Below are 17288 nucleotides of genomic sequence, written 5' to 3'. Positions count from 1 at the left end.
GAATCACGAAACTCCTGTCAAGGAATTTACGACAAGGCAGAGAGATGCGCCAGAGTATGAACTGAACCATTTGTGTGCGCGGATTCATTGATATTCATTAAGGACGGATTCCAGAATGGCACTGCCTCGCAGTCTGCAAGCTAAATCTGGATGTGATTCGGGCACTTTATAGAGCTTTGCCACACCATAGAAGATATGGCTCCGTAATTTCCGAAAAAAAACCCCCAAAAAAACCTCAGAAGGCTCATTTGGTACATGAACGAAGATGCTTGTGTGGGATACATACAGTCTCAAAATCGGGGCAACAGCCTGGCGCTGACGTCAAAGGGATGTAGAAGTGAGTTTACGATCGGATATATAGTATTTGGAACGTGGAAGCGATGTCTGATGCAGAAAAGACGCATCCACGGTGCTGCGGTGAAGACTACAGCCATTCGAAAGAATAAATCGAAATAAAAAAAGGAAAAATCCGTCCTGGCAGGCGAAACAGGTGAGATATAAAAAAGATCAACGTCATATGCGCACAATTTTTGGATAAACATAAAGTTACGCTTGACGTCAACCAACTCGCAACTTAGCTAAGCTAATGTGATTCAACGTTGGTAGTGGATGTAATTATATTAAACTTAAACGTTTGCACTCACACGAGTGCGGTTTTTTTTTTTTGTCGAGCATTTGGGTCGAAGGGATACGAGCTTCACTGGCGGAGTCTTTGGGAGATTTTGAGGGCAATGCGTGCTACTGCTTCCATTCGCTGACAAACTACTTGTATTTCTACCACTGTGCCACGAGACAGACACAAGGATCCTTTGACGAACACTGGCGAAGACCGGGGAGGAATATCAAACAGCGTGTTTCAATAAGCGGACCGGTGGGTGCATGCACACTACAAACGGGAGAAAAAAAACTTGTGAAGGAAAGATGCCACGTACCCATGGCAGGAAAGGGGGAACAGCGGTAGGCAGCGCTTTAGCAAAACAAAATTGAAACGAGCACATATACAATCGGGCGCAGTGGCAATAGGCGACTGTTTAGCCTGCATGATCATTGATTTAGGATTGGATTTTGTTCTGCGTGCGTGGAGGAGACACAAACGGTGAGAAAAGCAACATCAGCGCCCAAAACAATCCGGATAAAAACCATGACGACAGGGAAATTTTACTTGTTTATTTTATCTGCGGCTTTTCTAGCCGAACTGCGGTGTGTCTCGCAAAAGACCACAACGGGGGAAACTCTCCCTACCGCCGGGTTCATCAATAACAGTGGGGATACTAGCAGCAAAAAGGACACCAACCAAACCTACAATTCCAGACTTAAGAGGAAAAATCTGTCGGTGGATTTCGCAATCCCTGCTCTCTTGCGGAACTACCTGTCTGTTTTCGTAAAGCGCCCGCTGAACGGGGATTGCCGAAATTTTAATGGATGCTATTCGGTGCGGTCTAACTTGAGGATGCACTGCATACCTTTGCAAAAAATCGTATCTAGTTTACTTGAGACAAATTTGGCGGAATCGGACGGTTTAGAGAAGGAGAATGTCACGGGCACTGGACAGCTCCCTTTCAGGCACAAGCGACCGCTGTCCAACGTTCTGAATTTGGGGTTGGCTCGAAAAACTAACCAAGTTGTCGTAGAGGTGGGGGAAGAACTGGTCCGGACGTTGTGCGGTGGACTGACAAGCGAAGATGATGCCCCGTTTTCTTTCATGGAGCTGGACCTCAGCAGCATTTTGGAATGGTGGCTTGGAGCCGAAGGGGGCAGGCTGAGGGTCCGGATCATGCCCGAGAAACGAGCGCAGGTTCCGGGAAAGGAAGAGAAGTACTCAGCCGCGATCAGAGCGGCAGATCCCCGCCTCTTTCTTGAGATCGCCTCCCGTGGTAAGACACACTTTTCATTCTCTCCCGTTGCTTAAACTGCGTCAGTTGCAATGACTACAGCTACAGCCACAGACGCGACAGAACGGGCTGTACCCGGACAAAGTTATATTTTCGCCTTCGACGCAGATTTGTCATGTTCATGCTGCCTTGTGCTGTTGTGTGCAATGCCCTGATAAACACTACCGCGTTTCCCAAGTATTTCAGTTGGTCTGCTTTTTGTGTATTATGCGCGGAGCCTGGTTATGTGCGAAAAAGCGTTCAAACATTCATCCTTGTGTAAAAATGTTTCAGCAGAGTGGTGGCACTGTGGCGCAAGTTTCAGGCTCCCATATGAAATCCTGTTTATACAATTCAGGCACGTCTTTGCTCGCCATGTACAGAGCATAACGAAATAACGAATTAAACGCTCCATTATTTCCACTCCTACATTAGATGACAATAACATCCTGTGTTATAGCCCAACGCACGACACACGTATGTTTCCATTGATGGTGCAATATTTCGGTATTCTCGAATAATTCCTTCATCAGATAACCTGCTCCAAAAGTAATTGAAAATAAATCGCTGTTGATAGGTGCACAATTTACCGGAGTTGGAAAATAAATAATTGTATGGTGGCGTTATTGAGGTGGTTATAGGTATGCTATTATAGATTTGTAATCACGTTGCAAACTCGCTTGCTAGGGACATGGCTCTACAGGTGAAGTATACGATTATTGTGTAAATGTATGATGTACCTTGAGAAATCTCTGAATGCTGACCATGTTGATAATTTTGTCCCTCGAGAACACACAGTTGATGTATTATTATTATTATTATTATTATTATTATTATTATTATTATTATTATTCATGCTGTTTTAAAGACATGCTGTTTTTTCTGAACACACCCAGTCGATATAAAATAAATCAACTGCTCTCAGCCCCCTCCAGTCTTCCACGCTAAAAGACGTGCCAATGGAACTAGCTAACGCATTATAACTGTAATGACTTCATCTTAATTTGCCGAAATAAAAATCACAGAAACGCATTTCCAGAATAATAAAGGCAGCACAGTGTGTGCGCCTGGAGGGGGTTATGAGTGCGGTGGACTGTACATTCCACTGAGGAATCATTTATTTTGTGTATAACTGCACACCCCTTCCCCAACCCCCTAAAGTATTTAGACCGCGCATTCCCCCAGATATAAAAAATAAGGCTTTTTCTTGGTTGAAGCTGAATAGAGAAAAAATATCATTAGCTACATTGAAGTGGGTAAGAAAAACAACCATAATATAACTTGCCTGCAAGAGTCACTTCATTTCAGCAGCTTTACAACCCAGCGTGCTTGTCTTATGAAATTCACATGTGAACTGGACATTTTTACATGCGATTGATTCCATATGCAAAAACAAAACTTGTCACATGAAATCATGTGAAAATCACTTTCCAGACTTTGTCAAATGTGAACAACAATTTTCACATGCGAAAACAAAACATAGCAAACATAGCTATGGTTATATATGGATATACGTAGGTCATCTCACTTTTCTCGCTCTCAGCTGATTTGTGATCATTTTTATAGTTCACACATACTCTTCACATGTTGGGTGTTCACACATGGTTTGATCAGGGTTACGACCCAGTGGCTAGCTGAAGGCCTCCTGAGAATATCAGAAGATGGATCAAGCTCTTCAGGCCAGCAGGTTAGCCCAAACGTCACAAAACCACAGTGTTTGTCTCTGACTTAAAGGGGTAGTTCAATTTCTAAGGTTGTTTTAGTTTGTTGCATGATTTCGACATGCACGAAAACCCAGACAGATTTTGTATGTGATGAAAGATATTTAAGGTAAGTTGCCAAAGGCCTGCCAATATGGGACATTCACTGGTTTTGGGGACTTCAAATAACACCAAAGCTTCTACCGTGGGGTGCCTCCAGAGGTCGTATGTCTGTATTATACCCAATTATTCTTCAAAAATTATTATGTAATTAATGATTAATGATTTAGTATTTATTTAAATATTATGTAATCTGTCAGTCTATCTGTCTATCTATCTATCTGCGTGCCCTTCTGTTTGGCACTGAGTTAATGCTTCTGTTTACAATTTGGAGATGAGCTAAGCTATCTCAATTACTATGTTTTTATCATTAGCCAGTCTGTGCATCAGCAGACCATATTGAGCTTTTTTAATTGAAGGTCCCTCAGTGAGGGTACGAACGTGAGGAGGTCTGGCACAGAGACGGATTGACCAGAAAGTCCTCCGGCCAGAACGAAGGGTGGGAATTGTGTTTATGTACAAAAAGGATATAGCGCTAAATTGATTTCTTAATGAGCCAATTCGTGCAGGAGTGGATGCATGTAATTACTGAACTAGATACACCAAATTAATCTCTGGCCCTGAATGTCATATTTTTCTTTTGAGGATAGAGTCCTCTCCCTTAAGGGATGATGTCACTGTACGATGACTTCTTACTTAACCCATTATGGACTAAGGCGCCCCATAGATAACCCATCGAAACGCCTAGGAATCCACAAGGCATTTCAACGGTCATGTGTCTTGAAAAAGCAGTCATATGATCAAATACAGCCCTGGCATCGCATCCGCCTGTTAAGGGAAACAGCAGTAAGCGGTTAATGGCAAAAGAGCATTGTCTAGTATAACACCTATCAGATCCCGGGGGAAAACACTTTTCATTTCAAGAAAGTTCCATCAATTGCCGGTTGACAAATTGCCTAGCAACCCAACTGCACAGGCAGTGTGTTTTTAAAGCGAAAATATAAATAGCATGACATATAAATGTGCTGGTGTCAAAAAGGACCCAAGTAGCTCAGTTAATGAATTCATGAAGTTTATCACCAGAACATGGATATATCACAGCCTGTTTTAACCCTGCCTCGATTACCCTGGCTGTCACTGTGCGACATTTTTCAACACAAGTGGCAGCACATTAAATAGAGTATTCCAAAAGATACCATACTTTGGTATCCACATTATCTAGACTCGTTATGTATCCTCGTTCTTCTTGTTACATGGGCTGTCTTTTCTTCATTATGGACGCGGTTTGTGCTGCTTTTCTGCCTCACGACCGACAGAGGAGGCTCCACTCGACACCCCGGGCTCAAACTGGAGCACTGACGCCTGTCTCAGGTTTACAACACACTCTCTGGGAACTGTCTCTTTCAGTTATCGCAAACTTTACCCCTCTGAGTCACCATCGCACCTTTTCACACGGAGCCTGTTTCCTCCTCTCGGTACCCGCTGTCCCCACAGCGTGAGCTGCACAACATCCTCTCATCAAAAAGAAACTTAAAAAGAAACTTTAAAAGCAAGAAAAATGTCCGCTCTCCCTGTGGACGCTGAAAGTTTGGTGTTCAAAGAGTAGAACGCCTAAACGAAAAGCAGGAATACCTTCATTGGTTAATTGGGTTTTATATCTCCGCACACAGTTACTTTCAACTCTTATGCATGGGCTGTCACAAGTTTCACGAGACATTTAAAACAAGATATTGGCCGGTAACTTGCTGTACCAACTGTACTCTGCTTTGATATGTTTTTATTATTTTTATTTATTTATTTTCTTTTTAGCAAAAGAGGAAATGGAGTCAACAGAAAAATCCATTGGCTACTTACATTAGACAACTACCTAACAGCCTAATGCATTTTGCAGATACTCCGTGCAAGCTAATAGAATGTCTATCCTAGGTGTCTATCCTACTGTGCCATGACATGAACATGAACACACACACACACACACACACACATACACCACTCACTCACACACTCACTCATACCTATGGACAATTATCACTCTCCCATTAGCCTGCGTGTGTTTGGACTGTTTCGAGGGAACCTGAGTACCCAGAGGAACCCCCCGGGACTTTGGGAGAACATGCAGAACGCTTGCGACCTTCTTGCTGTGAGGCGACCGCTATCCACTGCACCAAACTGCCTGATATTACAAGCAGCTAAATAAATTCTAAATTTTCCCTCACATAAACCGGAAACCTGGGCAGTTTTGCGAGGCATAAACGTGATATAAGCATGCTTGTCAAACAGCATAAGGGCACCACTTGATTCCACGTTGTAGCAATGCGCAAGGATTTCATAAATACTCTGGTCTTCCTAATTGCTCTACAACAGCTGCCTTACAGTACTGGGAAATGTGTATTACACAAGGCATGTTCTGCAAAGCACTCTTTGACACAAGCTGCAGTTCAGTTATTTTTACCTTTTTTTGTGATCAAATGTTTTTTTAAGCAACATAATCCTTCAAACAGAATATTTACCATCTTGTTTTGCAGGTCAGTTTTTTAATGGAGCATCAATGCACACAGCATTTATATGAGCTTTCTACGGTTGGTTTTTGCTGTTACTCTGTACTTAATTAATCAATTAGAGTGGATGATTTTACACAGCTGACTCACCTCACCTGGTTACCTGGGTCTCAACAGGGTGCTGATTTTAAGGTGAAAACAAAAACCAGCAGACCCAGTAGCTCTTCAGGACCAGGGATGGTGACCTCTGGCGTAGAGGAATAAAATATAAATTTTTAGAAGAATAACATGGGTTTGACCCAGTGTTAGATGAGAAGGTATGATGCGTACCGTTGAAGGATGATGCGTACCGTTAAAGGTATGATGCGTAATGTTAAAGGATGATGCGTACCGTTAAAGGATGATGCGTACCGTTAAAGGTATGATGCGTACCGTTAAAGGATGATGCGTACTGTTAAAGGATGATGCGTACCGTTAAAGGATGATGCGTACTGTTAAAGGATGATGTGTACCGTTAAAGGATGATGCGTACCGTTAAAGGATGATGCGTATCATTAAAGGTATGATGCGTACCATTAAAGGATGATGCGTACCGTTAAAGGATGTTGCGTACCGTTAAAGGTGGCCACAGTGCGCCCAGCACCTGGAGGCTGCTGGGAATCGATGAGCGCTTGACATTTAAAGCTTGTATCAATCAGGCGTTAATGGCAAAATCGATACCCAGTGAAATGGCTTGGGGGTTCATTATATATGTATCCTTATAATCAATGAGATTGAGAAGTAAACGATTGTCCCTGAAACATGGCTCTACTCAGATTATTAGGGATAAAACATCTGGGACCAGTTTTCACCGGGACTGCAGGGACATTTAAATCTAGTTCAGTGTTTAGTTTTTTTTTTTTTTTGATGCCATTGTACATTGCAGTTTTTTTTTGAAGGAGAAATCAAAAGCACCGGAATGAATGAAAGGACAAGGCATTATGGAAATGCATTATCAAAAGTCGCAATTACCAAAAGTGAGCACTGGTTCTGAGAGGTGTAGCTTGACCTGTCCTGAATTCAGGCTGAACTTTACTGCGTAGACAATGCAAGTTGAGGGGGTATGGGGCTGTATCATTAGAGCCTGAAGCAGGAAGGCAGAAATAGCATCATCTCGCTGCAGCTCGCTGGTGGCTCGGGCCAGTCAGAACCAGTCAATTCATCTGCAGAAACTGCCCCAAGCTTCTACTCGGACACCTGCCGGTGACCGGTTGCTCTCAGCGAGAGGTGCATTGGGCCTCAAATTACCGGCTGCTGTGCGTTGTAGTTTGCTGTCCCAGTCTCGTGGAGTGTATAACACACAACAGCATGTGTGCTTCCCACAAGTCTGGGCAAGTTATATCAGGTGAAAATGTACACAATTCACAATCCAGAGTTAAGACAGTCATGCTTATATTTACGTGCGGCTATTAGCGTAAACCCGCGTTAGTAATGCGTCAATAAAGCGAAATGCGTTTCTGCGTCAGCAATTGGATAAACATCGTCTATCGCCAACCGCACTGTAGTTAAGGAACAGCAGAACCTACGCTGAATGAGACGTCACGAACACAAGAGAAATGGTTATGGCGTTGTCGAACCGGCCTGCCTAACCGGCCACCCTGGCCCACCCCTGGCGCGGCGGCGGAATGGTACGATCCTCTTTCCGCACCCCCCCCCGCCACCCCCGCGCGGGGTTCCGGCTCGGTTCTGCTGCTTTAAGCTTAAGTTCTGCGCTCTGAGCAGTGCAGGTCCCCAGGCCCGGGTCTTCTTCCTCCGGTCGGCCGCTAACGTAGACATGAAAGACGACCTTCTTAACCTGAAAAATGGGCTGTGACTGTGACGGAACATTAGAGGGCCGTGGCCCGGGAGGATTCCCAGCGAGGTGTGTTTGCACGGTTGGTTAATTTCAGCGAGGCGGGTAGCAAAAAAAAAAACCGCTAGCTCGCAGCTTAATTTGACAAGCAACGGGATCGTTCGCCCGCAGCCCGCGTACCATCGCGCTCCCTGCTCCTGCCAACTGGCCGAAGCTCAGCAGGTGTGGGCTTGGTTAGTGTGTTAGACAAGAGACCTCCTGGGGAAACTGAGCTGCTGCTGGATGTGGTGTTGGTGGGCCAGTAGGGGGCGATCTTCCCTACGGGAAGTAACGGGGACTCTGTCTTTGGGATGAGACGTTAAACCAAGGTCCTGGCTCACTGTGGCCGTTAAAGATCCCATGACACTCTTTGAGAGTAGGGGGCTGCCCGGTGTCTGGGATAAATTCCCAACCTGGCTCTTTCAATCCTGACAGCCTAATCATCGCCTTATCAGCACATCAGCTGGTGTGTGGTACAAAATGGCAGCCGGCCTTCACCCAGGTGGGTGCTACACATCGGTGGTGGTTGAGGCGACTGTTGCCCTCATCACTGTAAAGTGCTTTGAGTGTCTAGAAAAGCACTATATCAATAACGCAATGATCTATCTATCTATCAATATGACGGTGGTTGGTTGGTTGTTGAAACGGTGGTTAACCCAAAATGTTGGAGGTTTGTCCTGTTGACATCTTGCGGTAGAATAGGGATGAGATGTATAACACAGTACGACCGTCTCTACTGTGAGGCTGCTCAAATTCCATTCTTCTCCCTGGCAGACTCCGTAATTGACTGTGTAACTATTACAAGATACGCTTACAATTGATTTTGTTACAAATTAAGTATTATGTAAACAATGGACCTTGCCAGTGTATTGTTTTTACTTAATTTGTTTCAGGTAATGAAGGAAAACGGAATGGTATTATAATCATCTCAAAGTGCTTAGATTTGATAAAAGTATGTCTATTGTTTGGACATTTATTAAGTCTAAATTAGAGTATAATTATATCTCTCCATATCAAATTATATTAATGTTTTCATGTCTTGTTTGATGGATAACAAGGGCTGCGATCATTCTGCCTCATTGCAGACAGGGTCAAAGATGTTTACGAAACGCTCGATTTAGGAGCTGAAGCACTGGCATTCGTGACCAAAAAACTGTATCCGGACATTGTTTTGAAAACTAACTTTTTCAATACTGTAGCATTAAAAAAAGTTTGTCTGATAAAAAATAAGTTAGGAGTCCCCAAAGAAGTGAGTATGGTGAGTCAGAATGACAGGGAAATTTATCAGCAAGGAACTGGGGCTGCTAAGACACCGGTTTATCAGCTTCCGAGATAACTCCGACAACAACAACCTCACCTTCCTCTCGAACCGACAAGCCTGCATGAACACTTTCTAACAGCGAGTAATTTCTTTTCCTAACAAGATAGCAATTACTGATATCGCTTGCACTATTGTAGATGGCACACATGCGTCAGACGCAGAATAAGCCCTGCGATAATTGTTATGATTTTAAGTTTTATATCCGCCCGTTCTCACCTATAAGACGCACGTTGACTTATAGCCCATTTCAGAGGAAATCGCACTTCACAATGTGGTGTTAAACAGGTTGTGGGATTACTACTCATGCCCGATATACTCAAATTTAATTGATCAACTCTTAATATCTTTGCCGGTCGACTGCCTACATTATTATTAACTTTAATGACTGTAATATTTTAAAAGCACCGTCATTGAAGTTACTGGCTGATGAAACGGAGCCGGCTCAGTGCTGATTTCAAAGGGCAGCTACCCTTATAAATGTTATTGTATCTGATCTCGCCATGGAGAAGCAGAGCCCCCTAGGCCCGTTCTGCACTGGGTGTGAAATTTACATCATACTCATGTTTCTCCAGCTCACTTATGTCTGAAGTTATAATTATGACCCAGGGGCTTTGGCCAAGATCTTGCTCGGACATGGCACTGGGATGAGGGCAGTTGGTAAAACTGGCTGGTGGGTTTTTATCTTCTCTTACTTCATGAACATCACAAAATTTTCGAACATCAATCTCTGCAAGTGCTGCCCTAGATTCATGGTGTGGAGACAACTTGCCATATTTCCATCATAAATTAATCAATATGTTGGTGGTTTTTCTGTATGTTCTGTAAAGTTCCTCTTTTTAATAACGATTCTATTGTTTTTGTGAACAAATGGCAAGTTTTTTCTCCTTTTTCTTTGTGCGTGTGTTTGTCTGTGTGTGAGAGTGTGTGCATGTGTGTGTGTCTGTGCATGTCTGTGTGTGTTTGTGTGTCTGTTTGTCTGTGTGTGTGTGTATGCATGTGTGCATGCCTGTGTGTGTGTGTGTGTGTACCCCGTAAATGTATATGTGTGTGCATAGGTGAGCATATACGTGCGTAGCACTGTTTGTGTATGTGTGTGAGCGAGCTTGCATGTGTGGGAGTGTGTCTGTAAGTGCGTGTATACCAGTATGTGCATATGTGCGTGTGTGTAAGTGTGTCTGTAAGTATGTGTATACCAGTATGTGCATATGTGCGTGTGTGTGAGTGTGTCTGTAAGTGCGTGTATACCAGTATGTGCATATGTGCGTGTGTGTGAGTGTGTCTGTAAGTGCGTGTATACCAGTATGTGCATATGTGCGTGTGTGTGAGTGTGTCTGTAAGTGCGTGTATACCAGTATGTGCATATGTGCGTGTGTGTGAGTGTGTCTGTAAGTGCGTGTATACCAGTATGTGCATATGTGCGTGAGTGTGTCTGTAAGTGCGTGTATACCAGTAGGTGCATATGTGCGTGTGTGCGTACATGTGTGTGCTTCTGGCAGTGCGCGCCCATGGCAACAGAAGCAGAGCTGTTACACAAAGGCGCGAGCGTGAGGTGCACCAGCCGTGTTGACAATAGCTCAATGGAGCCAAGACGCCATTCAAACCAACCTCAAGGCTGCGCACGTTTATAATTCCGCCGCGGTGCATTGTGGGTAAAGGTGGCACGCAGGGTCTCAGAGATGTGTTACAACATGTTAAAACCCATGTGTCGCCACGCCTCGTTCGTCGGCACGGAAACACCCCACCTCTGACACGTTAGAGCTTTTCAGAAAAGCGCTGTTTACCTTGCTGCATTTCAAACGTCCGTATCATCTTTAATGGGGCCGGCTAACAGCCGACCGCGTCGTACAGGGCTGTATACACAGCGAACAGAGATAATGGGATGTGCTCCACATTGACAGGAGAATAGCAGGGCAATTCGAGAGACACTGCTCAGCGATAATCCCCCTCCCCCCCACCCCCCCCGGCCCCAACCCCAGATCTCTGGAAATAGTACACTGTGTTCACTTCCCTGTGGCCTTGTGGATCCAGACCCACATCTTGCTGGAAGTTTTCATCATACAGATGCCTAGACGCTGATAGTATTGTACAGATTGAAATGAACATAGCGCTGGGCGAAGGGGGTGACATTTCATTTTTTGCCAGCCAGGGCCGCCATTAGGGGTACTGGGACATTTTGTCCCGGGCCCAATTTTCATTTTGTTACAAACTACAGTGCATTGGTCGAAACCCTATCAATACATTTGGTCAGATAATTTGCGGCTGAGGCCCTGGTGACAGCCACGTTGTGTGCTCAGTTATAGTGAAGGTGGACCTGGTTTGATATGTGCAGTGGGTAGGAGGTGCTTGTAGGAGTTTGAGGGGGGGGGGAGCCAGTGCTGGGGACTTAGGACTGTGCTCTCCTGGTGTACATTCGAGCATGTAGATTACGCCGTGCCTTAAATCAAGTGCTGAGTGACGGGCGTCTGCCTAAAGTCTAACACAAGTGTTTTCTGCGTCGCGCAAAAATGAAAACATCAATCATCATTCCTCTCTGCTTATTTCTTAGTGTTGGTTTGAGATCTCTTTCTTTAAAATGTCTGTTTATACTGTCAGCCTCAGATAGACAGCAGTCCCCTTCACTTAGCAGAAAGTGGAGTGTATCGCCCTGGCGGTTAGTCACTTTGCATTTGCCTATCAGGTGTTGTTGTTCACACCGGGGTGGCGTACATTTTGTTTTTTCCCTAGAGCCAGCCACAGGGGTGGGACCTGTCAAAGTCATTTCACCAGCGTCCATCCAAGAACTGGGCCCATTTCAGCCCAGTTCTGCTCAGTATGCCCTGCTCCATCCATCCATCCATCCATCCATCCATTACCTAACCCACTTATCCCTGGTCAGGGTCTCAGCAGGCCTGGAGTCTATGTCAGCATGCATAGTGTCACATAGGGGTCGACAAGGGTGTGTCGAGTGTCCCTGAGCAAGACACCTAACGGCCATAGGTGTGAGAGCAGGTGCCTGGGCAGGGGCAGGGATGAGGTGGGCACCCAGGGGAGGTGGTCAGCAGAGATGGATGTTCACCTTGTGGTGGGCAGTACTTTGTGGAGTGACCACATAATAATAATACATTGCATTTTTATACTGCTTATCTCACAGTAAAAGCACAGTGATGACGATTAAACCTGCCTCAACCTAACCCCCAATTGCTCCCGACGAGCTGATTGGTAGCTTGCATGGCCTATTGATGTTGGTGTCTGTGTGTGTGTGAATGGGTGAGAGGCATCAATTGTAAAGCGCTCTGGATAAAAGCACCATATAAATGCAGCCCATTTACTATTTACATTTGCCAGTTGATGGGAGGCAGGAACTGGTTGCCAATCCATCGCAGGGCTACACTCAATCAAAACATGAACCTATCCGTCAAACACCGACGACCGCAAAACCATTTACATAAAATGTGTAAGTATCCAGTTTTTAATGGACTGTGCGTGGGGGGGAGGGGGGGTGACAGAATTGTGGCGTTTTGCCAGGTTTTATCATGAAGGCCCTGGACTGGGTATAGGCTGCGGCCTTGTCTCTGTCAGGCAGGTAATTGACAAAAAGGCAATAGGTCAGGCAGCCGCACCGCGGGGATGCAAATGAGAGCGAAGACGGCAGCCTTCAAACGACTCTGCCGGCTCTGTGACTTCTCCCCACGCGAGCTGGATGGCTCCGTGACAACCTCCAGTGGCCCCAGATCTGTGGAACGGGGCCCCGCGCTGCTTTCTTCTAAACAGTTTTTTGACCTTTCTAGTCCTTTAGCTCTAGGGAAAAAAAAAAAAAAGAAAAAGAAAGAAAACAGTCTTGAGAAAACGCACGACTGGGGGGAGCGAGCCGGCGGGCTGACGGGGGATTTATTCGGCCGGCGGACAATGCTGCCGTCAATAGCGCCGCGGAGTTTCGCTTATCATTAATAAAAATTTGCTGACCCAAAACCGCCGGCGCGATAAGCCGCCCGCTTTCTGCGATAGCCGCCTCCGTGATCAAATTGGACTGGAATGGGCCGGAACGACTTCACGCGTCCATCGACCGGGTAAGCAACGGTCAGAGGGTTTGTTTTTCCCCTGTAATGTTTATTTATTAAGTGGGGGTCCAAACTTCACATATAGGAGCTAGCAGCTAGCACACACAAGTTCAACAACCTTTCATAGTTCATAGTTCATGAATTCCATCCATCCATTAGCCACTTATTGCTGGTTAATGCCCACGGGGGTAGAGGTGGGTGAAGCATATCCCAGCATGCACTGGGAGAGTATCCACCCAATCAGGTCACCAATGCAATCGCAGGGGCGCACACGCATCATTCATTCACTCACACAGTCATACCTAAGGACAATTAGACTCTTCAGGTAGCCTGACCGCGTGTCCTTGGACTGTGGGAGGAAACTGGAGTACCTCTGGGAAACACGCGCACCCTACACAAAATGGCCCCATCTGGAAACGTGAACCGAGTTACTAATGGGAGCTTTTCATGGTGACAGCGACGGATGATGAAGGAAGCCTTATATCTACTCAGCGGACGGGTTCTAATATCTTGACTCGATTGTTTTTTCGGTTCTCCGTTTTTGAGAAGCGGGGCTGTGAATGGAGAACAAGGTGGAAGTACCGTAATGAAAACGCACGACTGAATGTGTTGTTAAATGATCCGAGCAACGCACGCGGAAAGCACGCCTCTTTAACCCCGAAGCGCGTCTGCCGAAAATGTAATGTAAAAATAATCAGGCCTTCATCAGCGAAGAATACCAAACTAACGATCGTGAGAGAACCTTCCTCGGATCGCTTTTCTGTTTTCATCAAAAGCCAGCCAGCCACCCCCCTCATTGGGAGTCGGGCGATCATGTGACTGACAGGCAGCATCTCTCTCCGGGGACGGGCGGGTGCTTGGTGCCCTTTTTGGGAAACTTTGGGACTCGGTGTGAAATTTGCTAGTTGCTAGGACCACTTTAAAACAAATGTGTGTTTCTGTTAGCGGCGTCAAACTTTGGAATTCTCAACAGAAGGATTTAAAAGGTTGTACAGATATCTTTCAGTTTAAAAAAATGTATAAAGAAAGACAAATTAGACAATATGCATATGAAAATTAACTTTAAAATTAATGTTTTGAACTTGAATATGATTTCTATTTTACAGGTTATTTTGTTTTATGTTGTTGGAATTAAGGGTGTAGGTGATGGTGTGGGTGAAGGTGTAGGTTAATGGAAAAGGCAGACCATCTAAGAATGTTGTGTTCAAGTAAGGGGCAGACAAAAAATAAGAATTATATTCTTCTTTCTGCTCCTTTCCAATCATGAAAAGCATTAATTTGACAGATGTGTTGTGGACTTGTGTGTTAACTTTATACTGCAATGTGCATTTTCATGAAAGGAACAAATAAAAATGAAATGAAATGAAAATGGTGACATACCTGGCAACTGCAGAATTATCAGCATCTAAAGGTGTCAGGGTTCAGGACAAATCAACCAACTGCCGCCAGATGAGTAGATGCTTTTATTCAGGACCAGGCAGGGTCAATCGCCGACTGAAAGAAACAGCAGGGATAATCAGAGTCGTGGTCAATGTCACAAGCGAGAGTCCAAACACAGTTAGGCAGTCCAAAAAGGTACAGAGGGTAATCCAGAAATCAAAATCCAAAATCAAAATCCAATGGCTCCCTATGGGAACATTTCTTATGGTGAGCTGTCGATCCATACTTTTTGAGTCCTTACTGGGTTTGCACTCGTTGTCGGATCGCCTACAACGGCACTGCTGAACTCCACGTCCTGCGGGCCGCGGTGTTTGCAGGTATTTGCTCCTACTGAGTGCTGCACCACCTGATTTCAGTAATTATTTCACCTGCTCACATAATAAGGTAATTAGTGAGATAATGGTTCAGATAATAAGCTAATTAGTGTAGCACATGGAGTTGACTAGCCCTGGCCTGGAATGTTAGGTGTGAAATGTAATGTTTATTTGGGCAAAATATAGCAGATAAATAAATGTATTTATCTTGCACTTGTTCACCGTTGGACATGCACAGTGTCTTGATACGTTACACTTTCTCCAGCCTTTCTCAGAGACGAACGGTAGACTACGCATGACTACGCATGCTCACGGCACTTCGTACCTCTCGTACGGCTCGGCTAAAGCGGAGTAGGGGCTGAACGTCGAGATTGCCGTCTTTCCTCCGTTAACGTCTTTGGGAGTACCGAGCGATGACAGGATCGGGGGGGGGGGGGGGGGGGGATGTACGTGCACTGGCACCAGCACAACCGTGTACACATCAGCAATTGTGTAGGAAGTCCTGGGGGGGGGTTGTGGGGGGGGGGTTGGCTCGGCACTTCGTTTTTCGGGATGGAATATTGCTCCTGACGCGGGATGGATCAGAGGGGGCTCGTCCGGAATCCTGTAGCGCGAGGCAGGCAAAGCAGCCTGCAAGGTCACCCTGCAAGGAAACCGGTCCCGGGCAGAGCCAAGATGGAGGGAGGACAGGGGGAAGATAAAGAGTGTGTGTGTGGGGGGGGGGGGGGGGAGGGGTGTGTGGTGTTCCTTGCTGTTCCTTTGGATCCAGAAGCGGGATTCCTGTCGTATCCACGGATTTCCATTCATCCGGTCGGTAGCTTTTCACTGCCCCGTGAAGTAAGTCTCTGAAGTAGAAAAAAAAATAAAAAAATTAAAATAGTTACTCTGCCTCAGATCCTGGCCAGAGAGGCAGGTGGTGAAATTTCTGTGATTTAACCTATTGAGTTGAAAAATAATTTTTTGGAACCCAAAAATAGTTGAGTGGCTTAATGGAAATTTGAGGGGCTGGGAGCCCAGCAGCCCTTGAGAGAGGGAGAGAGGGAGAGAGGGAGAGGGAGATGGACACACCAGTCCATTCATCTTTCCCCCTGACTGCTTCCACATTGAATAGAGCTCAATCAGCCCCGTGATGAATGCCACGGCACTGTGGAGAGGCAGTGAGGGGGAAAAGCGTCATCTCCAGATGAATGCAGAAGTGAAATTAATAGTCATCGCGGGGCTGAAGGGTGGCTTTGGCTCTCACTCTGATTAAAGAGCGCCCGTCCGTTAGCCGCGGCCATTAGAGAGGGATCTCGTCGAGCTTTCGGCCCTCCCGCGCGGACGGGCCTGGCGGTGGGCTTCCTCCCCGGCCCCGTTCCTGTTCTCGGAAAGCCCGAAATTACTCTGGGATTCAACAGCTCTTCAGTCACCGCGGTAACCATTTCGATAGGCACCTGGTGTGCAGACTGTGGGAAGGGGAATCTTTTAAAACGGATTCAGGGGCAAACTTGTGCAAGGATGCCGTCGGTAAACCGGTCGGATGAAAGATTTTGTCGACAGTGCCATGTTTGAGATGATTTCCTTTTATTTATTTTCTCTTGTGTGCAAAGAATAGCCACTGTAGCTGCAGCAAAGGAAGCACACTGAGGGTCTAGTGCAGTGGTCCTCACTCCTGGTCCTGGAGAGCCGCAGGGTGTGCTGGGGTCCTCACTCCTGGTCCTGGAGAGCCACAGGGTGTGCTGGGGTCCTCACTCCTGGTCCTGGAGAGCCGCAGGGTGTGCTGGGGTCCTCACTCCTGGTCCTGGAGAGCCACAGGGTGTGCTGGGGTCCTCACTCCTGGTCCTGGAGAGCCACAGGGTGTGCTGGAGTCCTCACTCCTGGTCCTGGAGAGCCACAGGGTGTGCTGGGGTCCTCACTCCTGGTCCTGGAGAGTCGCAGGGTGTGCTGGGGTCCTCACTCCTGGTCCTGGAGAGCCGCAGGGTGTGCTGGGGTCCTCACTCCTGGTCCTGGAGAGCCGCAGGGTGTGCTGGGGTCCTCACTCCTTGTCCTGGAGAGCCGCAGGGTGTGCTGGGGTCCTCACTCCTTGTCCTGGAGAGCCGCAGGGTGTGCTGGGGTCCTCACTCCTTGTCCTGGAGAGCCGTAGGGTGTGCTGGGGTCCTCACTCCTGGTCCTGGAGAGCCGTAGGGTGTGCTGGGGTC

The 17288-nt window shown here is 46.3% G+C and overlaps 1 protein-coding gene across 1 annotated transcript in view; it reads left to right on the top strand.

Moving 5' to 3' along the window:
• Positions 1 to 691: 691 nt before the first annotated feature.
• Positions 692 to 17288, top strand: part of alk (ALK receptor tyrosine kinase) — a 393279-nt gene continuing 376682 nt past the window's right edge. The window contains exon 1 of the mRNA XM_061258633.1: positions 692 to 1874. Coding sequence (XP_061114617.1) covers positions 1142 to 1874 — 733 coding nt within the window. The 5' untranslated portion in view covers positions 692 to 1141. The remainder of the gene's footprint in view (positions 1875 to 17288) is intronic.

This window comes from Conger conger, chromosome 1 (genome assembly GCF_963514075.1).
Source record: "Conger conger chromosome 1, fConCon1.1, whole genome shotgun sequence".
NCBI classification, from domain to species: Eukaryota; Metazoa; Chordata; class Actinopteri; order Anguilliformes; family Congridae; genus Conger; species Conger conger.
The sequence above is the reverse complement of the archived record's forward strand: the minus strand, read 5'-3'. Positions and strand labels throughout refer to the sequence as shown.